The 20,683-nt window shown below is 55.2% G+C and overlaps 3 protein-coding genes across 4 annotated transcripts in view; all 3 read right to left on the bottom strand.

Annotated features, from left to right (window-relative positions):
* Positions 1–309, bottom strand: part of arrdc1b (arrestin domain containing 1b) — a 10,414-nt gene extending 10,105 nt beyond the window's left edge. Inside the window, exon 1 of the mRNA XM_086170346.1 lies at positions 151–309. Within this exon, the coding sequence (XP_086026472.1) occupies positions 151–268 (118 nt within the window). The 5' untranslated portion in view covers positions 269–309. The remainder of the gene's footprint in view (positions 1–150) is intronic.
* A 1,335-nt stretch (positions 310–1,644) lies between these two features.
* Positions 1,645–6,113, bottom strand: LOC147220581 (glutamine synthetase-like). Of its 2 annotated transcripts, none has more exons than XM_086170391.1 (7): positions 6,058–6,113; positions 4,692–5,193; positions 3,896–4,057; positions 3,670–3,816; positions 3,294–3,421; positions 2,834–3,033; positions 1,645–2,742 (listed from the first exon to the last, which is right to left on the bottom strand). In XM_086170391.1, exons 2-7 carry the CDS (start codon positions 4,948–4,950, stop codon positions 2,436–2,438), a joined length of 1,203 nt encoding a protein of 400 aa, XP_086026517.1. In that variant the 5' UTR covers positions 4,951–5,193; positions 6,058–6,113; the 3' UTR covers positions 1,645–2,435. The 2 variants fall into 2 exon arrangements, with proteins under 2 accessions (XP_086026517.1, XP_086026518.1); XM_086170392.1 differs by having other exon boundaries at positions 4,692–4,870; positions 6,058–6,107.
* Positions 6,114–9,615: 3,502 nt separating this feature from the next.
* mamdc4 (MAM domain containing 4) lies at positions 9,616–20,466 on the bottom strand. The gene is made up of 29 exons (XM_086170096.1): positions 20,461–20,466; positions 20,231–20,303; positions 19,843–19,935; positions 19,435–19,596; positions 18,672–18,797; positions 18,336–18,564; positions 18,034–18,176; positions 17,771–17,926; positions 17,309–17,412; positions 17,053–17,208; positions 16,654–16,744; positions 16,452–16,565; positions 16,297–16,389; positions 16,090–16,218; positions 15,855–15,982; positions 15,561–15,669; positions 15,333–15,437; positions 15,127–15,258; positions 14,445–14,572; positions 14,139–14,373; positions 13,348–13,485; positions 13,148–13,275; positions 12,972–13,062; positions 12,742–12,903; positions 12,549–12,674; positions 12,329–12,462; positions 11,876–11,978; positions 9,986–10,167; positions 9,616–9,885 (listed from the first exon to the last, which is right to left on the bottom strand). The coding sequence occupies exons 1-29, from the start codon at positions 20,464–20,466 to the stop codon at positions 9,778–9,780; spliced, it is 3,684 nt and encodes a 1,227-aa protein (XP_086026222.1). The 3' UTR covers positions 9,616–9,777.
* Positions 20,467–20,683: the final 217 nt, after the last annotated feature.

Here is a 20,683-nt window from a genome sequence, read left to right on the forward strand (position 1 = left end):
GGGATCCGGATGTCGGTCCCGGACCGGCCGGTACCGACCGTTTCCCGCGTCGCACCGAGCCTTCACGCGTCTCCCGGGCCGCCTCGGGTGCGTCGCTTCCGGTCCGCGGGTGCAAACTTTCGTTCCCGGTCCCGGTCCCGGTCCCGGTACCTCTGTAGCTGAGCGCGCCTCCGGTCCGGATCCTGACGGTTCCTCCCAGCGCGTCTCCGGGTCCGAACACCAGCTTCCCGCCGCCGAAGGAGACCTCGAAGTCCTTCAGCTTCCCCATGGCCGCTGCGAGCTCACCTGCCGGGACGTGAGCGCGCGTGCGGCCGCGCATGCGCCTCCGCGACGTCAGCGATGGGCGTGAGGGGGGCGCGCGCTCGGCCCCGCGGCCGTGGCTTGCTGTAATCCACACGCACGCGCGGTGATTGAGGGATAATCTGCGGAGTTAATCCGGCCGCGCGCGCACTCCCCCGCCACCCCTCCATCCACGCGTGCACGGGAGAGGAGCGGGATTATCTGCGATTATAATCCCGGAAGTGAAGATCGCTCGTTTATTGGGTTGAATTCTCTACTTCCGGTTTCTCCTCCTTTTTTTCCCTCCAGACTGTTATTGTGAAAAGATTTTCACCCTCACGTTCCACTTCCGGTCCGGGTGGAGAGGGGGGGTGACTTCCGGTCCCGAGTGAGCACCGAAAAGACCCGGATGAACGCGTGAGCCTCGGACCCTGGAGATGGAGCTTCATCAGGAGGCAGCAGGGAGGGAAGGCTGCCTGTTGCCATGGAAACCCATGGATCTCCTGTATGTCCTCCACAGTTTCAGGCCTGGAGAAGGTGCAGACCACACACACACACACACACACACACACACACACACACAAACACACACAGACACACACACACACACACACACACACACACACACACACGTGGACCTTCTTGCCACCTTCCATGTTCCTCAAGCAGCAAACCCAGGTTGTCTCCAGCACATGGTGGCGTGATGATGAAGATGAGGAGGCTGCAGGAGGTCTGGGCAGAGACCAGAGGTTCCACCATCTCCTCAATGCTCCAGAGGATGAGGAGGATGAAGATGACGGGGTTCAGACCTCCTGAGGCTGGAGACACTTCTTCTGACCTCTGGAACAGGAACCTGGAAGTGGTGCTGATAATCAGAGCAACAGCTCCCCCTAGTGGCCATTGCGGGTATTATATCTCTCACACACACACACACACACACACACACACACTCACTTCGTTCATTCATTCATTCAGGATCCAGAGCTCCTAATCCTGCTGGAGCCAATCACAGCGGTTGCTGGTGCAATGGGGCGGGGCTTAACCTGGAGAGAACCCAGGCAGGAGGACGTTGGGAGAACCCAGGAGAACGTGGGGAGAACATGGGGAGATCCCAGTGGGCCAGCAGAGCGGATCATTGGAGAACAGCAGCTGAGAAGCAGCTTCCTGAATCTTCTCCTCCAGGTCCACCTGACCTGCCCAGAACGTTGGAGCCAGAAGAGGAGGAGGATCTACGGTGTCTCCTGTCCAGTGGAGAGCAAAGACTCCGATGGGCGGTGCAGGTCTGAGAACCTCCTGCAGGAGGCATCTAGAGCTTTGCATGTCAGATTGGAGGTTGTAGCAGGTGTAAATAAAGGAGAAGGTCAGTTTACCAAGAGCATCTTTATTCTCCACCTTCAGCACACGGCGAGAATTATCTTAAGAAGAAGAACTAATGGACGTTACATGTTCGCGGGTTCCACACAGAGGTTCCTTTGAGGTTCTCCACCTTCAAGGACTAAACCAGACCTTCTGGTGTCGTTCTAAAGAACAAGGAGGTTGAGGAGCGAGGAGAACGACACCCTCCAGGAATGTGATGACAGCATAAGGAAGAGGGTAGATGTTCCTCAAGGCAAGGCAGAACCATAGGTGTGCCTTGAATGCACCCTGTTCCATCAGGACGGGTGAAGGTACAGAGAAGGCACCGGGTCTTCCATCAATGCTGGGAGGTCACGTAAAGCTATCGGAGGTTTTAATCTTAATCCCAGATGAGGGTCAATGAGCAGGGACCCTAATCTACACTTGTACTCACTGTACCGTATCCTCATCCAGACCACCCAAAGACTTGTTTCCGAAAGCGGGACTGCAGGAAGGGGCGGCAGGCAGATGTTCCTCAAGACAACCATAGACTTGAAAGCACCACCGCACGACCCCATTCACCTTCTGTTCTGTCAGGGAACCCGGAGTAGGCGGAGGTACTGAGAAGGTACCGGGTTCTCCATCGATGCTAGGAGGTCACGTAAAGCCATCGACTGATTTCATCTTAATCTATTTATGAGGATCAATGAGCAGGGACTGTAAGCTACACTTGTACACACTGTACTACATCCTAACCCAGACCATCCGCAGACCTGGATCTACACCTGGGGCCTCCTCAGAGGTTCCCCTTCCGACCCTCCCTAGTTGCCCTCCTGCTCCTGGGCCCCCAGCAGGCAGGTGCAGACGATAGCCTTGGTCACGTCGTAGGGGTCGCAGTTGGCGGCCGGGCGGCGGTCCTCGAAGTAGCCCTTCTTCTCGTCGGCCACCTGGATGGGGATGCGGACGCTGGCGCTCCGGTTGGCGACGCCGGAGGTGAAGGTGTGGATGCTGGCGGTCTCGTGGTGACCCGTCAGGCGCCGAGCGTTGTCCTTGCCCCCCGTGGGGTCATACACCTTGATGTGCTCGGGGTGCCTCTTGCTCAGCTTCTCGATGGCCTCCTCGATGTACCTGCCGGCGGGGGCGTGACAGGGGCCATCAAGCCGATCAAGCACAGAGTAGAAGAAGTCCACCGGGTGGTCTCCAGGACGGAGGGGCTCACCTCAGACCTCCTTCCTCCCTCATCTTCTTGGTGCTTACGTTGATGTGGCACCCCGCCCCGTTCCAGTCCCCCTCCTGGGGTTTGGGGTTCAACGACGCCACCACTCCAAAGTCCTCGCAGACCCGGTGCAGAAGGAAGCGGGCCATCCACAGCTCGTCGCCCATGGCGATGCCCTCGCAGGGGCCGACCTGAAACTCCCACTGAGGAGAACCCACGTCGGCGGGAAGGTCAGGGGCTAATCTGGGCTCGTCTGGTCTAATCCAGTTTCTTCTGGTTTTATATCATTTCAGCTGGTCTGATCTGGTCTAATCTGGTTCCACCTGGTCTCATCTGGTCTAGTTTGGCCTGCTTTAGCTCCAGATGGTCTAATTTGTTTTAATGTAGTTTAATCTGGGTTCATCTGGTCTGATGCCATCTAATCTGGTCTAATCTGGTCTCCTCCGGAGGCGTCCTGACCCACCTGTGAGGGCATGACCTCTGCGTTGGTGCCGTAGATGTTGACTCCAGCGTAGAGGCAGGCCTTGTAGTGACACTCCACCACGTCCCTGCCGAAGGCCCGGTCGGCCCCGACCCCACAGTAGTACGGCCCTGGAGGAGAACATCACACCTTCAGCCAGGGGGGACAGAAGATCAGGTGTTTCACCTCCTACCCTGATGGAGGATCTTCACCTGAAGGTCTGTTTCGGGGTGACCTCATCTTACAGAGAGGAGGAGCAGAGATGGGAAGAGGAGTAGAAGGAGTTGAAGGAGAAGAAGGAGAAGAAGGAGAAGGAGAGAGGGAATGGAGAAGAGGAGAGCTTGACACCAGAAGAGGAGGACCTCGTCCAGCTCCTCACCCTGAGGAGCAGGGAAGCCATCGCGAGGCCACCCGTAAGGCCGGCCGTCCACGTCGAAGAGCGTGTATTCCTGCTCCATGCCGAACCACACGTGGTGCTCCTCCACCTTCTCCATGGCCTCCTGGCAGCTCCTCCGGTGGTTGCTCTCTGGACACGACAGAGCGGAGATGAAGGTCCTGCTCCTCTGAGGAGGAGCTGCAGGAGAAGGTGGAGGAGGTGGACTCACCCGCGGGCTGGCGGAGGCTGCTGTAGACCTCGCACAGGACCAGCTTGTTGGGGTCCAGCCTGAACGGGTCCCTGAAGATACGCACCGGAACCAGGAACAGGTCACTGTCCAGGCTGGTGGACTGGTACGAGCTGGAACCATCAAACGTCCACTCTGGGATGTCTGAGGAGAAGAGGAGATGTTCCAGGATGTTCTACCTGCCAGTGTTTGCTCCCCTCTGGGATGTTGACATGCATAATCTGCTTCAGTGGTCTTCAATCTAGTCTGACCCAATGATAATCTGTTGTAACCCAGTAATAATCCAGTGCAACTGGTTAAAATCTGATGTCAACCCGTGATAATCCAGAGTGACTTGAAAAAATCTGGGGGAACATGATAATAATCTCGGGTAATCTGATGATAATCTGGGCTAATGTGCTGATAATATGGAGTAACTTGATAATAATCTGGAGTAACCTGGTAATAATTTGGGGTAACCTGACGATAATCTGGGGTAATATGCTGATAATCTGGAGTAACCTGGTAATAATCTGGAGTAACTTTATCATAATCTGGGATCATGTGCTAGTAATCTGGAGTAACCTGGTAATAATCTGGGGTAACCTGACGATAAACTGGGGTAATATGCTGATAATCTGGAGTAACCTGGTAATAATCTGGAGTAACCTGGTAATAATCTGGGGTAATATGCTGATAATCTGGAGTAACCTGGTAATAATCTGGGGTAATTTGACCATAATCTGGATTAATGTTCTGATAATCCGTGACGGTCGGAGCCGCGGGTGTGGAGGAGCACCTTCCAGACTCTGTGGTTCCTGCTCCAGGGTTCTGGTCTTGCAGCGAAGGTTCTCCCCGGTGCCGTCGATCCAGACGTAGGTGACCCTGCAGCGCTGGCCGTGCGGCAGGTCGCCGTAGTGCCGCACGGCGTTCATCCTGAGGGCGGAGCTCCCGGACGCCACGCCGCCCTCCATCCTCCTGCGGACCCCAGAGCCCAGAACCCCCGTCAGATCAGACCCGCACCCGACCCGGATCTGCCCCGACCCCCGCGTCGTCATGGCGACAAGTAGAGTCCGCGAGAGTCTCCTGCGCCGCCTCGGAAAGGAGTCGGACCGGACGGACGGCTCCTAAACAGGAAGGGGCGGAGCCTATGCCAGCTGAAACCCAGACAGGAGGCGGGGCTTAAACTGCTGCCTGTCAATCATCCAGACGTTCACCCTCTCATCCACACCTGCACACATACAGGAGGCTTGAAGGAACCTGGTGAGGCTTCCAGGACTGGAGATGGACAGAGAACCCAGCTAGGACAACATGGAGAGAACATGAGGAGAACATGAGGAGAACATGGAGAGAACATGGAGAAAACATGGAAAAAACATGGAGAGAACATGAGGAGGACATGGAGAGAACATGAGGAGAACATGGAGAGGACATGGAGAGAACATGGAGAGAACATGAGGAGGACATGGAGAGAACATGAGAAGGACATGAGGAGAACATGAGGACAACATGGAGAGGACATGGAGACAACATGGAGAGAACATGGAGAGAACATGGAGAAAACATGGAGAAAACATGGAGAGAACATGAGGAGGACATGGAGAGAACATGAGGAGAACATGGAGAGGACATGGAGAGAACATGGAGAGAACATGAGGAGAACATGGAGAGAACATGGAGAGAACATGAGGAGAACATGGAGAGAATGTGGAGAGAACATGAGGAGGACATGGAGAGAACATGAGGAGAACATGAGGAGGACATGGAGAGAACATGGAGAGAACATGGAGAGAACATGAGGAGAACATGAGGAGAACATGGAGAGGACATGGAGACAACATGGAGAGAACATGAGGAGAACATGGAGAGAATGTGGAGAGAACATGAGGAGGACATGGAGAGAACATGAGGAGAACATGAGGAGGACATGGAGAGAACATGAGGAGAACATGAGGAGAACATGGAGAGAATGTGGAGAGAACATGAGGAGGACATGGAGAGAACATGGAGAGAATATGAGGAGAACATGGTGAGAACATGGAGAGGACATGGAGAGGACATCAGGAGAACATGAGGAGGACATGGAGAGCTGGGTCTCCTGCGTTGTCAGGAGAAGCTGGTGGAGGAGAGGGAACCAGGAGGATCAGCAGTGGCATCATGCTTACCTTGTGTTGAGGTGAAGGAGCAGCTGCAGGTGTGAGGTGTGTGTGAGGTGTGTGTGTTCTGATGGACATCTGAGAACCTGTTTGTCTTTTGAGGCTGGATCTCTGCCGTGTGATGTCACGGCCGGGTCATGTGACCTCCCTGGAGGAGGGCCGGTCCGGGCAGATCTTCCAGCCCCGTCAGCAGAGGTTCCTCCAGGCGTGAGGAGAAGGGAGCTGGACCGGCACCTCCATCAGCCCCAGGAGAGCCACGGCTCCGGTCCCGCCGTCCCAGACCGGACCCGCCAGAACCGGGTCCCGGTCCGCAGTCTGATCCTGGCGCCGACCCAACGAACCCGTTCCGCATCAGCTTACTCTAATCCAGGCTTATCCAAGCCCGACTTTACTTAAACCCACATTACTTTGCCAAACTCCGCCTCCACCTGGATCCCAGCTTCACCTGCCTAGTCGGAATTTATTCAGGCTTAACAGATCTGGTTTCGTCCAGGTTTAGCCGAACCTGACTTGATCCCACAGTGAGGTGTCATACTTGACAGAAGGGTGCAAGGGGAACAGATGCAAGGGGTTACCAGAAATCACCTGGAACGAGTAGCAAAGTATGACTTTGCCAGGCTGATTGGACACATTTTTCCCAAATTTTATTAAATGAATGATTAATTGCATTCATTTTAATGGATGAAAAATATCCCGATCTCCTCTTTTTAGGGTCCAACTCGCATTGAAACATTTTCGGCCAAATTCCGTCGTGACATCGGCAAGTTTACTCCGAGGTAGTTTACGTTTCTGGATGGCAGCAGAAACCTCTTCGGTCATACAATTCCTGCCCCCCGTCGTCCCTGCAGGGAGTCCATGCTCAAGAATTCTTCCATCACCTCTAAACTGTCTTCGATCCCTTAGATGAAGATCGGGAGCTGCGCCGTGTCTTTTACATTATTGCCTTCATCAAGCACGAGTGAGTAGAACCGAAAGGACTCTGGCTTTTTGTTGATTTGACTTTTAGTTCCCAAGTGACAAACTGAGCCGGTCCAACTTTCCTCGCCTTTCCGGACACAGGAAACCCGTCGCCTTCGGAGAGCGGCTTGCTAGCGTTTGCTCACTTAACCGCCTCGGTAGTTGACTATTGACTCTTGACTCTTGACTCTTGGTTTGTCGGACCGCTCTTCTGCTGGTCGCTTGACGGCGTAATTGTTACCCTTCCTAGCAAAGTGACGGCTGATATTGAACTCCTTAAAAAACGCAACCAACGGTTTCTCGGCATGTCAAGCCTTCGATCGGACTTCTTTGGTAAAATATCTTGTCGTCCATTCCGTATTAAAGGGTCGGCACTCACCAACCACTTCTCTTGTCTTGGACGCGATCATAGTTACCGAAGGCCTCTTTGTGGAAGCTCTACCGAGAAGAAGCAGGCACCAAACGGGTGCAGAAATGTGGCCACCACAGGGGAAAAGTGATGGAGGAGGTTTGCAGGTATCGGTAACATACGTGTTACATTGAAATAAAACCGGAACAGGTTTGACGGGCCTGGATTGGCCCACGGGCCGGGATTTCCCGTAAGTGGCTCAGCAAGGTTCAACCTAGCGTGACCCGATCCGGGTTTACTGATTCCTAGTCTGAGCATACCTGGGTGTTCTCCAGGTTCACGCCCAGATCCTCTTTGTCTCAGGGCCGGCCTGCAGGTCCGACCAGAAGGTCGTCTGGCGGAGGTTTTCAGAAGCGCATACCTGCGGGTCTTGATTGCCAAGATCGCATCTTCTGGTGGCCCCACGCCTGATGCCTCCTGCCCCGAAGGTCCGGGTTCCAGGAAGACGGTCGCCGGGAATCTCACAATCCCAGGAGGCGGGGCTTAAACCGCAACGACCGCCCGTCGATCGCGCAGCCGTTCGCCCGCTCATCCACGCCTACATGTCAGAGGCTTCGAGGAACCTGGTGAGGGACTGAAGATGGACAACCTGGAGACCACCAAGGAGAACATGGACAGAACCTTCAGAGAAGCCAGGCAGGAGAACAGGGAGGGAACGTGGGATCCACCTCCGGGCAGAAGCTCCGTGAAGCCCCGTGGAGATCTGAGGAGCGTCAGAAAGCACAGACTCCAGGTCTGATCTCAGCAATGGTTTAATCTCCTTCAGACACAAACATGTTTGGACAAAACAGGACCAGGACCAGGACCAGGACCAGGACCAGGACCAGGACCGGATCCGGGGACGTCCCGTGTGAAGTGGGCGAGGAAACGTCAGGCTTTTCTCACGATGCGTCCGAACTTTCTCAAGTCCCGCCCCCTTCGGCCGGTCCTCGGCGATTGGCCGCACGTCCTCCAGGCTCCCTGGGGGAAGCTGTGGAGACGGAGCGAGAAGGTCACCACCCAGATACCATCTCCTCCGTTCTCTTGGAGAAGATGACCTTCGATGGTTCCACACATGAAGAGAACGTGGCGAGAAACCAGGTGGAGGATCATGGAAACGGCCCGTGGGGAGAACCTGAAGACCAGAACATGGAGAGAACACACAGACCAGGGCGTGGACCTCTGGACCAGAGCCTGGAGCTGTGTGATCTTCCCGAGGTCCTCCTTGATCCGGTCCGACCGGTTCCTGCTCTGCCGGTTCTCCACTCACACCTGACGCAACATCTACATGTGTCCTGGTCCTCCCGAAGCCCCGCCCACATCTGGCCTGAGGTGGGCGGGGCTGGCGTTGGCCCCGCCCACCTCAGGCCCCGCCCCCACCTGTCAGCCAGAAGGTCTGATCTTCTGCCGGTGACATCCCTTATCGGTGACACGCACACGCGCACACGCACGCCCCCTCCTACCTGGCCCGCCGCAGGAGCTCGGCGCGTGCGCGCGGCCTCGCGCCCTGCTTCCGGTTCTCCATCCACCCGCACACCAGCTCGTGCGCGATCATGACGTAGAGCAGGAAGATGAGCACGGCGGGGTCCATGGGTGGGGGGGGGGGGGGGTCCGTGCGTGCGTGCGTGCGTGCGTGGGTACACGGGCCACCCCTATTCGTGGACACTTTCCGGACGTGCGGGGGAGACGCGTGCACGGGTCTCTACGCGTGCGTGTTGGCCACACGCGTCGCGAGACGTCCACGCGCGTCACCCTCCACCTCAGTCTGCCCGCGGCCCCTCCCACACACACACACACACACACACACACACACACACACACACACACACTAACAGGGACACCAGAGGACGTTGCCGTGGAGACGCGCCACCGTTGCCATGGAGACGAGAAGAGGGCGTCATCTCCTGTTGGAACGCGGGAAGGGGGGGCAGAGACACACACACCCCCACCCCCACACACACACACACACACACACACACACACAAACACACACACACAAAGACAGACACATGCACAAATACATACAGACACACACACACACACACACACACACACACACACACACAAAGATAGACACACACACACGTCAGAGTTGCAGCTTTCATGTTTAATATGTTCCTCATTCACCGTTTCCAGGTGGAACATTGATCTTCTTCTTCTTCTTCTTCTCTCCTGCAGGAGAACCTTTAGATCTTCCCCTCCTGACGGGGCTCCAGATCTTCTGCAGGTCCTCCACCTGCAGCTCCCTGGAGACCATCAGTCCATCAGCAGGCAGGGAGCCCGGCAGCCTGAGTGTGCACGTGTGTGTGTGTGTGTGTGTGTGTGCGTGGGTGATACAAGCAGTTCTCCTGCTGTGACATCACCAGATCTTCAGCGTGGTCTCCTCACACCACCCGCAGCTGCTCCACCTGTGGACCACGATCAGGTTCAGGTCCAGGATCCTGGACCCCCTGGACCGAGGCGCGGGGGGGGGGGAAGGTCACGTGATCCTGCTGACATCACCAGAAGGTTCTCCGGTGAGGAACGGGTTCTGAGCGACCGGGGAGCCAAAATGGCCGCCGGCTCTCACGGCGATGATGTCACTGCACCCACCGTGAGGTCGCGGTCGTACGAGTCGTTGCCGAATCCGCCCGCCGGCTCGCGGGCGGCGTCCCTCGCACGCTCACGTGCGCGCAGGTAGCAGACCAGCAGGGCGAGCAGCGTGGCGAGCAGCAGCACCAGGACCAAGATGGACGCCACCAGGCCGCCGACGTTCTCGCCCGAGGACGCCGCCGCTGCAGAGGAGACACGTTCACATGAGACAGGAGGTGAAGGACCAGCACGTCTGATTCTGGAAAGTTCCTCTGAACAAGGTTCTACCAAACATGGGTTCCAGCTTCTGACGTCCAAAACATGAGGAACGTTTTATTACTTTATTACGTCTTATTACATGAGATAAGATAAACTTTATTTATCCCGAAGGAAATTGTTGTGCCAGAGTTTCAAGTTATTACATGTTATGGTGCATTAATCTTATTACACTTCTATTACACTGTTATTATAGTGATTAATATATATATAGTGTTATTTCACTGTCGTTATTACATGTTATTATTATGACATGTTATTATTACATGTTGTGACGCATTAATCTTATTGCACTTCTATTACACTTTTAAGACCCTGATTATGCATGAATAGTGTTATTACGCTTCTATTACACTGTTATTATAGTGATTAATGTTTTATATATATATATATATATATATATATATATATATATAGTCTTATTTCATTCTCATTACAACCTTATTACATGTTATGACACATTAATCTTATTAAACTTCTGATTAATATATATATATATATACATATATATATAGTGTTATTTCACTGTCATTATTACAAGTTATTATTATGACATGTTATTATTACATGTTATGACACATTAATCTTATTACACTTTATTACCCTGATTATGCATGAATAGTGTTATTACACTTCTATTACACTGTTATTATAGTGATTAATATATATATCGTGTTATTTCACTGTCGTTATTACATGTTATTATTATTACATGTTATTATTACATGTCATGACACATTAATGTTATTACACTTTTATTACACTTTTTTGACCCAGATTATGCATGAATAGTGTTATTACGCTTCTATTACACTGTTATTATAGTGATTAATATTATATATAGTTATTTCACTCTCATTACAACCTTATTACATGTTATGACACATTAATCTTATTACGCTTTTATGACCCTGATTATGCATGAATAGTGTTATTACACTTCTATTACACTGTTATTATAGTGATTAATGTATATATATATATAGTGTTATTTCACTGTCATTACAACCTTATTACATGTTGAGTTGTACACTGTTATCACAGTGTTGTTACACTGCTAATACTATAGTAGCTGCTGCTATTATTATAGTGTTATTACACATCGATAGTGTTATTACAGTCTTATTACGGCGTTATTATCCATTGATAGTGAAATTTATTTGTTATTACAGTGTTAACGTGTGTCGATCATGTTATTACGCTGTTATTACAGTTTTATTACACTGTTTCCCCAGGTGTGGATCCTTAGCTTCTTAATAAACTTCATATATTTTTAGGATTTAATTATTTTGGTTAAATTGTGAGCCTTTTGTGCCCCAAGTATAAAAATGACAACGCAGAAAGTATTTTAGCATAAAAACAGATATATTTACTTCTAATAAACTAGCAGCGGTTTATTTGCCTTTATATCCTGATTGATGTCAATTCTAATCTAATCTAATCCCAGATGTTGGAAGGGATTATAACGTTTTAATCTGGTGTCGACGTCCAAGCCGATGGAACCGTCTTCTCGTCGCGAGGAGATCGGACGTCTGCGACGCCGCGGACGATGATCTCCGCGAATTAAGGATCACAGCTTTCGCTGAAGCGGGATAATCTGGATTAGGAGAGGAGATAATCTGGCGATGGTCCTACCGGCCGGATCGGTGACTCTGCCGTCGCAGTCCAAGCCCTCGGTGAGCCGGAGGTCGTCCAGCGCCAGGCTGCCCGCCGAGCCCCGGGTCCCCTCCAGGACCACCTGGGGGGCAGAACCCAGAACCCAGAACACCAGTTGGTGGCCGGTGTCGGAGGAGAAGGTCTGAGATGGTCTGAGAAGGTCTGAGAAGGTCTGAGATGGTCTGAGAAGGTCTGAGATGGTCTGAGAAGGTCTGAGAAGGTCTGAGAAGGTCTGAGATGGTGTGAGAAGGTCTGAGAGGGTCTGAGAAGGTCTGAGATGGTCTGAGAAGGTCTGAGAAGGTCCGAGATGGTCTGAGAAGGTCTGAGATGGTCTGAGATGGTCTGAGATGGTCTGAGATGGTCTGAGATGGTCTGAGAAGGTTTGAGAAGGTCCGAGATGGTCTGAGATGGTCTGAGATGGCGTTCTCTGACCTGGTACTCCGTGGAGGACTTCACGTTGACCTCCAGCCGCCTCCAACGCCCGTCCAGGTCCGTCACCTCCAGCAGCGTCCGGGAGGAACCCCCAGAACCGGCCGCCAGGATCCAGGCCGTCAGCTGACTGTCGGCTGCCGGGGGCGGGGGGGCCATCAGAACCAGGAGAAGGTTCTCCACAAACCAGCGGAGAAGGTCCAGGAGGAGGACGGGTCCTTACATGAATGGGTGCGTTGGGCCCAGAAGCTCAGGCAGGTTCCTCTGGTCGGGGGCAGGGGGGCGCTCAGCAGCCGAGCCTTCTGATTGGCCGCCGTCTGGTTGCTGCTCGGGAGGAACAGGAAGTGACCTGGCGGGAAACACACCGTCAGGTTCTCCGGTTCTCCGGTTCTCCGGTTCTCCGGAGCTCGACCCACCCGTCTCGGTGCCGGTGGTGTGGTCGTCGGCGGGGGCGGGGTAGTGAAGCTCCGCCCCCCGGCTGCTCAGCTGCCAGTCCAGCAGGTCCAGGTCCAGGTCCTGGTCCAGGTGCCGGGCGTTGGTCCAGGTGCACATCCCGTTCTCCAGCGTGCACGTGGAACCTGCGGAGGAGGAGGCGGGTCAGCGAGGGGTCCGAGTCTCTGTTTCCATGGAGACGTGACACCCGGACCTGGACCAGGACAGGGTCCGGCGGAGATCTCGATGTCGTCGACCGCCACGTGGGAGGCTCCGCCCCCGGCGGCCTCCACCTCCAGCTCCAGCTGGAAGACAGAAAGCTCCTCATCAGGAACCGATGGACGAATCAACAGAAGAACGTGTGGAGGAGGACCTTCTCCCGGAACCCACCTGCCAGTCCACCAGATCGCCTGAGATGTTGGCGTTGCCGTGGCGCCAGACGTCTCCCCGGCGGCGCCCGTCTGAGAAGACCTTGACCCTCTGACCTCCGACGGGCTTCTTGAAGACCGTCAGAACGCCTGGAGACGAAGCACGACGTCAGGTAGAACCCGCCTTCCTGAGAAGGTTCTGAGGTTCTGGGCGGTTCTCACCGGGGTTCACGCCGTCCATGTGGTACCAGAAGTGGACGCAGACGGTCCTGGACGTCCCGCTGTGGACCGGCGAGCTGAGGACGGCCACCGAGCCTCCGGGGAGCCCAGAACCCCCGACCAGAACCAGCATGTACCAACCTGAGGACCAGGAGGAGAAGCTTCTTCAGGAGGAGCTCACCAGGAGTACTACATCTACAGAGTACTGCAGATGAGTACTGCACCCTCACAATACTGCACGGGTACTATCACAGTACTGCTCGCATGAAGGAGCGCTAGATACTGCACAAGGACACTGAGTACTGCGAAGTCCACGTTCGGTACGACACGAGTACTGCTATAATACTGCGCAAGTACTGTCCTGGTACTGCAAAGAACATCAAAATACTGCACAAATACTGTCCTGGTACTGCAAAGAACATCAAAATACTGCACAAATACTGTCCTGGTACTGCAAAGAACATCAAAATACTGCACAAATACTGTCCTGGTACTGCAAAGAACATCAAAATACTGCACAAGTACTGTACTGGTACTGCAAAGAACATCAAAATACTGCACAAATACTGTCCTGGTACTGCAAAGTACTGTGATACTGTGGTAAACCTAGTGGACCCAAAGGGAGTGAAAAGAGATATTAAACGGGTCATTTTAAGCAGATTTAAAAACAAACAAACCTGATAATAACGGACACACACACACACACACACACACACACACACACTCCTGCAGAGGCAGGTGTGTTAAAGTGTAGTTCCCCTGCCCGGCCAGCAGGTGGCGCTCTTCCCCCTCACCCTGTGGGGTCCCCAGCGTGTGGTCGTTCCTAGGCCCGGTCCCGGTCCCGGTCCCGGTCCCGGTGGATCCGCGTCCGTCCCGGTGGATCCACCGGTGCGTCCCGGAGCTGCGGTAGCCGCACGGCTGGCCCTCGAAGGAGCACGCCGCGGGGGCGGGGCAAGCGCCGGCCACGAAGGACACGTCGTCCACGGCGACCCGCCCGTCGTACCCGGACCGGACCGCCTCCAGCGCCAGCTGCGGAGAGCGGATGGACCGGGTGGGCCGGGGGCGGAGCCTAGCGCCCGGGGGGCGGAGCTTGGACGTACCTGGAACTCGGAGTGCAGGTGTGTGACGCTGCACTGCGCCTGGTGCCAGGCGTTCCCGCCGCCGCCGCTCGCCGTCCACAGGAGAAGCTCGTAGCCGCTGGCGTCCACGATCTTCACGTTCAGCGTCCCTGCAGGGGGCGGGGCAATCCGGCGGGTCACGTGATCAAGACGCCGGATTAAGGCGTGCAAAATGAAGGGCGAATCAGAGGAGGCGCTGGGAGCAGGGGGCGGAGCTAAACCCGCAAGGGGCAGCCGTCAATCATCGTTCACGACCACGAGAACCGGGAGAGAACCGGGCGGGACGACCTGCGGAACCCTGGGGATAATCTGGAAATAATCTGTTCATAATCTGATAACAAAATCTGTAATCATCTGGTCATAATCTGCTCATAAACTCATATCATAATCTAATAAGAACATGGGGAATATGAGGATCTTCTCATATCATCTATAATCATGTGATGATCTGATAATATGACAGAAACCATCAGATTATGTGATAATCTGATGATCTGTGATACTCTGGAGATCACGTGGTAATCTGATAATAATCTGGTACTAACACCCTAATAATCTGGTCATATTCTGGTTATTAACCGACGTGGGAATCCGATAAAATCGTGGTATTTGTTAATTTTTCAAAGAAGTGCTAATCTGCTCATAATCTGGAGGAGGATCTGACCGGCTTGAGGTCCGTAGAGCTGGTAGAAGAAGGCGAGGCAGTGGCGGCGCTGCGTCCTCTGGGGGAAGGAGAGCATGCGGGCGGCGTTCCCTCTGAGGGCGGGGCTCCACAACTCCACGCCGAGGCTCCGCCCTGGAGGCCACAGACACACGGCTCAGCGGCGCCCCCCGCAGGCCGGCGGGGGAACTGCGCTCCGAAGCTCCTACCGTCGCCGACGGTGTGGTCGCCGCCTTCCAGCGGCGTCCAATCAAAGCTGTCGCTGTGGTCCTGGTACCACCCGCACGGGCCGTCCTCGAAGTTACAGCTCAGCTCTGCAAGGAGGAGGAGGTCAGAGGTCAGCGGGGGGGCGAGGAGGTCAGAGGTCAGCGGGAGGTGGAGGAGGTCAGAGGTCAGCGGGGAGGGTCCGCCATGGACGATCGCCGCCGATGGCTCACCTGTGGCGCTCAACGGGAAGTAGTTGGCGTGACAGTCGGAGAACTGGAAGTCCTTCACTCTGATCTTAGTGGACGGATCCAACCTGGAGACACCGGCCTCAAACTCCAGCTGGAGGAGGAGGAGGATGTTAGAACCAGGCAGGAGAACATGGAGAGAACATGGAGAACATGGAGAACATGGAGAGAACATGGAGAACATGGAGAACATGGAGAGAGGTGGAGACCCTGAACCTAGGGAGAACCTTCACAGCACCAGAACCCTCCTGGGCGAGAAGGTCCAGAAGGTGTCCTTGCCTGGAAGCGGTGCTTCCTGTCTCCGACGTGGACGTGGGCGGGCTTCCACGTGGCTCCGCCCCCACGGGCCGACCAGAGGCGGGGCTGCGGCGGCGATTTGCTGTCAATCACCCTGAGTGACAGCTCACCTGCCACACACACACACACACACACACACACACACACACACACACACACACCACCTGTTCACAGCTGGCAGGAAGGGGCGGAGTCAGAGGAGGGAGGCGGGGCTTACCGAGTTCCTCCGTCAGGAGGTAGAGGAACCTGAGGGAGCAGGAGGGTCCTGAGGGGCCCAGAAGGGGGGTCCGGGTCTGGGCGGGGGTCTTCATCTGGCCCGGGGCCTCCAGGACCTCCAGGTGCTCCTCTGGTGGTGGTGGAAGGGGGAGGAGTCACCCGGCGGCAGCCATCTTTGATTTCCAGAAGGCGCCGAAGGAGCGAGTACCTTCTGAGGTGGCGTTCCTGAAGAAGCTCCAGCGCAGGTTCCCGACGCTGGCGTCCGTCCAGCCCCGGCCTCCTCCGGGGACATGGAAGTCTCCTGCGAGAAGGTCCGGGTCAGACCGGGCCCTGGTCCACCCCGGACCCGCCGGACCTACTCACCGCACCGGGCCTCGTCCAGACCTCCATCGCAGTCCTTCTGGAAGTCGCAGATCTTCTCCGGCGTGGTGCAGGGTTCCCCGGGGCCGTCCGGTATAGACGCCTGCGTGGAGTTATCTGCTCCAGAAGAAGGTGGGCGAGGTGGACAACGTCAGCTTCTCGTGCCCGACGCGCCAGACGGGACCACGGGTTCGGACGGAAGTACCTAAGGAGACCCGGCATCCAGGAGACAAGGAGATGCTGTCCACGGCCACGCCACCAAAGCTGGAGTCCCTGATGGCCGCCATGAACAGGATCTGGAGAAGGACCAGTGGGAGGAGGTCACGTGAAGGTCCCATGAAAGTCACGAGAAGGTCATGTGATGGTTATATGAAGGTTTCTTGAAGGTCATGTGAAGGTCACATGCTTAGAAATGCACTTTGAGGTGAAGTCTGGGACACGATATCATCCATCCATCCACTGGTCCAGTATCTTCTCATGGTCGCAGAGGTTTAACCAGCTGTCAATCATCCAACCATTCACCCTCTCATTCACACCCTGGACCTGCTGAGCGCTGCTGGAGATGGAGGAGGAACTGTTGGATGAAGATGTGTGTGCGCCTCACGTGGAAGTGGTGCTGGGTGATGATCTCCACCTCGGCCTTCACCCACACGTCCCCCAGGGAACCCCCACGCTCCCACACCGGGTAGATCTTCTTGTCGGCCACCAGGACCGTCAGGCCTCCAGACCGAGGTCCGAACTGGTGCGTGAACATCGTCATCTAGGGCGGGAACCAGGACGGGGTCAGGCCGGAGGAACCAGGCTGGAGGAACCAGGCTGGAGGAACCAGGCTGGGTTCCACCAGAGCTGCAGGGACTGACCTTGCAGGGGTTGGAACTGCTGGTGGGTTCCAGAACAGGGCTTTGGAAGGCGGCCCAGTCCATGTCGAGGCCACCATCAGGGAGGGTGACGTACAGGAAGTGACCTACCACCCAACACGTTAGTCGGCATGGATGTTCTCCATGTTCTCCGCGTGGTTGTCATGGAGATACAAGGAGCTCTGACACCCAAACACACCTCAGGATTACTGACGTTTCTACCAGACATTGAACATTGAGCTCAGGAGGTCAGCAGGAGGTGAGAAGGTCAGATAGGGATGAGAAAGAGCTAAGAAGAAGTTGAGGAGGACGAGGAGTTGAGAAGGAGATCAGAAAGAGGTGAAGACTTGAGAAGGAGACGAGAAGGTCCGTGGATGGAGAGAATTAGGTAAGAAGGAGGTGAAGAGGTAAGACGGAGGTCAGACAGAGGTGAGAAGGTGAGCAGGAGGTGGTCAGATGAGGTACCGGTGGCGCTGTTGTTGGAGTGGTCCCTCCCCGGGCCCTGCAGGGGGTCTGACAGCGAGATGTTCTCCTGACTTCTCAGCCTCCACTTCAGATTGGAGAAGGACTTCAGGCTCCAGCCACAGAGCCCGTCCTCAAAGTCACAGCGCATGTATGCTTCTGGACACACAACGTTTGGGATCAGCAGAACCTTAACATGAAGATCCTCATCCCGTCCAAGGACCAGAAGGTCCTCTGCCGCGCCGGAGGTGCTCGTGGTTCCTCACCGCAGCCAGCTTCATCGGTCCCGTCCCCGCAGTCGTCGCTGCCGTCGCAAAGCTGCCGCTGTTCCACGCAGCCGCCGCGAGCGCACGCCTTCGTCCCTGGAGGACACGGCTTGTCCGAGACTGAAGAACCAGGCAGAGGAACCATCATGCAGACCCCACACAGAGAGGAACCAGGTAGGAGAACATGGAGAACCCAGGGCTAATCTTTGGACTGCCTCTAAACATGTATTCTCGCAGGAGAGGGAGGACACACCTGGAAGTCGGTAAAAAAGTAGAAGAGCGTGAAGACGAGGGCCTCACCGGGCAGACCGCACTCCAGGAACTCCAGGTGGTCGACCGCCGTGTCTCCTCGCCCCCCCTCCGAGCGCTCCGAGTAGATCTGAACCCTAAAAGGGTCGGGGATGCGGCCCAGGAAGATGGTGTCCTCCCTCCAGCCGCGGACGCTGCTGGTCTCCGGATGCCAAACCACGGCCGACTGGGAAGCTCGCAGGACGGATGCCCACAGGGGGGCGGGGCCTAATCCAGTGCCAACTACAGGTGAAAGACTACTTAGGAGACCGTCTCAGTGGCCGCCATCTTCTCCCTCCACCACTTGTCCTGCTCTCAGGGGTCCGACTCTGTGGAGGGTCATTGTTTACCTGAGTCCCACAGGAAGTAGCGCAGGCGAAGGCGGCACGTCGGCGCCGACTGTCTCATCTCAGGAGAGACCAGGAGGGCCAGGCTGAAGCCCACGGTCTTCACCGCCGTCACGCCCATGAACCAACCTGTGGGAGGAGAACCCTTAAGCACCAGGATGTTTGAGGGAGCAGCTCCATCTGGAGGAGCTTTCACCTCAGCGGGGGCGGAAGGTGTCCGTCAACTGTAAGCCTGAAGTCCAGCAACTGTCCTTCACCTGCCCGCTGACTGAAAGCCAAAAGTCCATTGACAGTCCCACAACAGTTTCAGCAGTCCTTCAAGTCCCAAGTCCATCAATGGTCTGTCCACTACCAGGCAACAGTCCTTCAACTGCTCGCCAACTGTCTGCCAAAAGTCCATCAGCGATCCGTCAACTCTTTGGCAACTGAAAGCCAAAAGTTGATCAACAGTTTGTCAGTGGTCCGTCCACTAACAGTCTCAACAGTCTTTCGACTGTAGGCCAAATGTCTGTCAACAACCTGTCAACTGTGTACCTACAGCCTCCCAAGAGTCCCTCTACAGTCACAACTGTCTGTCAACAGTTCAGCAAAGGTCCGTCAGCGGTCTGTCAACTGCTTATTATTTTTCTATCAACTGTCCCTCAATGGTTTGCCAAACGCCATCAACTCCCTGTCAATGATTCTTCCACTGAACCTCAGCTGTCCCATAGTAACGATAGCAGTGGTGAGGATGAGGAGGGTGGAGATGAGGCTGGTCCACGGTTACCTGTGGCCGTCCCTGTGGTGAAGTCGGAGGCGGGTCCACTGTGGGGAAACGCCTTGCCTCTCTGAAGCCTCTCCCATCGGTACGGTGCGTTCAGGGAATTGTCCGTCCACCCGCACATTGACGGGTCCTCGAAGTCGCAGCGGAAGCTGCTCCCGCTGTAGCCTGGAGATGAGACGTCAACAAATTACACTAGAGCGAGAACTTTGGATTCCTTCTGAGTTCCTTGAAGTGTCCCCTCGGCTAAAAAAAATCTCATGCTGTGATTCGCTACCGAAAGGTGGCACGTCCCCATGCGACTTCTGTGCTCCTAAAATAAAAAGTGAGGTTTTATTCCCGTGGATATTCGTCCTCCACTGTATCAAGCATCAGCATCAGAGAGCAGAAGGGCAAAGAGGGGCAGATCCTCACCGCAGTCCAGCTCGTCGCTGCAGTCCTTGCACTCGCACAGGAAGTTGCATCTTGCTTCCTGACTCTGGCAGGGATCGGCCGGACAGACGGCAGCTGGAGGAGGCCGAAGGAGATGCAGGGTCACGGTCAGGAAACACCAACCAACTCCCACATAGAGGAACCGACCTCGGGACCCTCCGGGCGCTCGGAAAACCCACGGTGACTCAAACGCCTCGTCTCTTATCAGGACTTTGTCACTGTCAAACATTTATGGAAACACCTAGTGGTGGCGGGCTGGCCAGGAGCTCCAGGGCTGGAGCTCCAGGGCTGGAGCCCACCACCGCTGAAGGTCTCTGATCCAGGACAAGGGTTCAGCTCCTGCCTGTCTCCAGGTGAAGGTGAGGCTCACCTGCCCTTCGGCTCGGCGGATCAGACCTGTTGCCGACCTCCGACCTGTTGCAGGAGTGATACACCGGCAGAAGCTAAAGGGACACCAAGAAGGGTCTCAGAACCTTGAGACACCTGAAGGCCAACGGGATGTTGACAAGCAGCAGGCAGTCCCGGTCCGACCCCGGACGAAGGGGGTCGTATGGTCCGAGGAGCCTGCTGGAGAACCTCTGTCTCAGACTCACAGCTGACCTTCATCCCCACCTTCACCTCCAACCTGGACCATCAGCCCCTTCCACCCTGAGCAGGAAGCCAGTCTAGGAGTTGCCCGGTCCTCCAGCAGACCCCCTTCTTACCCGAACCCCCGAGCAGTCGCAGCTGAGGACTGCAGGATGAGGGAGGCTGCTGGTTTCTTGATGGCTTGTCTTGGAGGTTCAGGCCTGGAGATCCAGACCCGAACCTGTCCGGTGACTTT

Source organism: Fistularia commersonii, chromosome 23, assembly GCF_037954325.1.
Source record: "Fistularia commersonii isolate RoL2024-O1a breed Wild chromosome 23, RoL_Fcom_v1.0, whole genome shotgun sequence".
NCBI lineage: Eukaryota > Metazoa > Chordata > Actinopteri > Syngnathiformes > Fistulariidae > Fistularia > Fistularia commersonii.

Bases quoted from the DNA above. Each gene is read 5' to 3' on its own strand.
- LOC147220581 (XM_086170391.1), bottom strand. From the start codon at position 4,950: ATGACGACGCGGGGGTCGGGGCAGATCCGGGTCGGGTGCGGGTCTGAT. The intron at 4,058-4,691 runs GTGCTCCTCCAC...TCTTCTCCTCAG, and splicing joins GGAACCACAGAGTCTGGAAG to ACATCCCAGAGTGGACGTTT. The intron at 3,034-3,293 runs GTGGGTCAGGAC...GGTTCTCCTCAG, and splicing joins CAGAGGTCATGCCCTCACAG to TGGGAGTTTCAGGTCGGCCC.
- mamdc4 (XM_086170096.1), bottom strand. The intron at 19,597-19,842 runs GTGAGGATCTGC...TCTCATCTCCAG, and splicing joins CAGCGACGAGCTGGACTGCG to GCTACAGCGGGAGCAGCTTC. The intron at 17,927-18,033 runs GTGAGGAACCAC...TTGTGTGTCCAG, and splicing joins GACCGATGAAGCTGGCTGCG to AAGCATACATGCGCTGTGAC.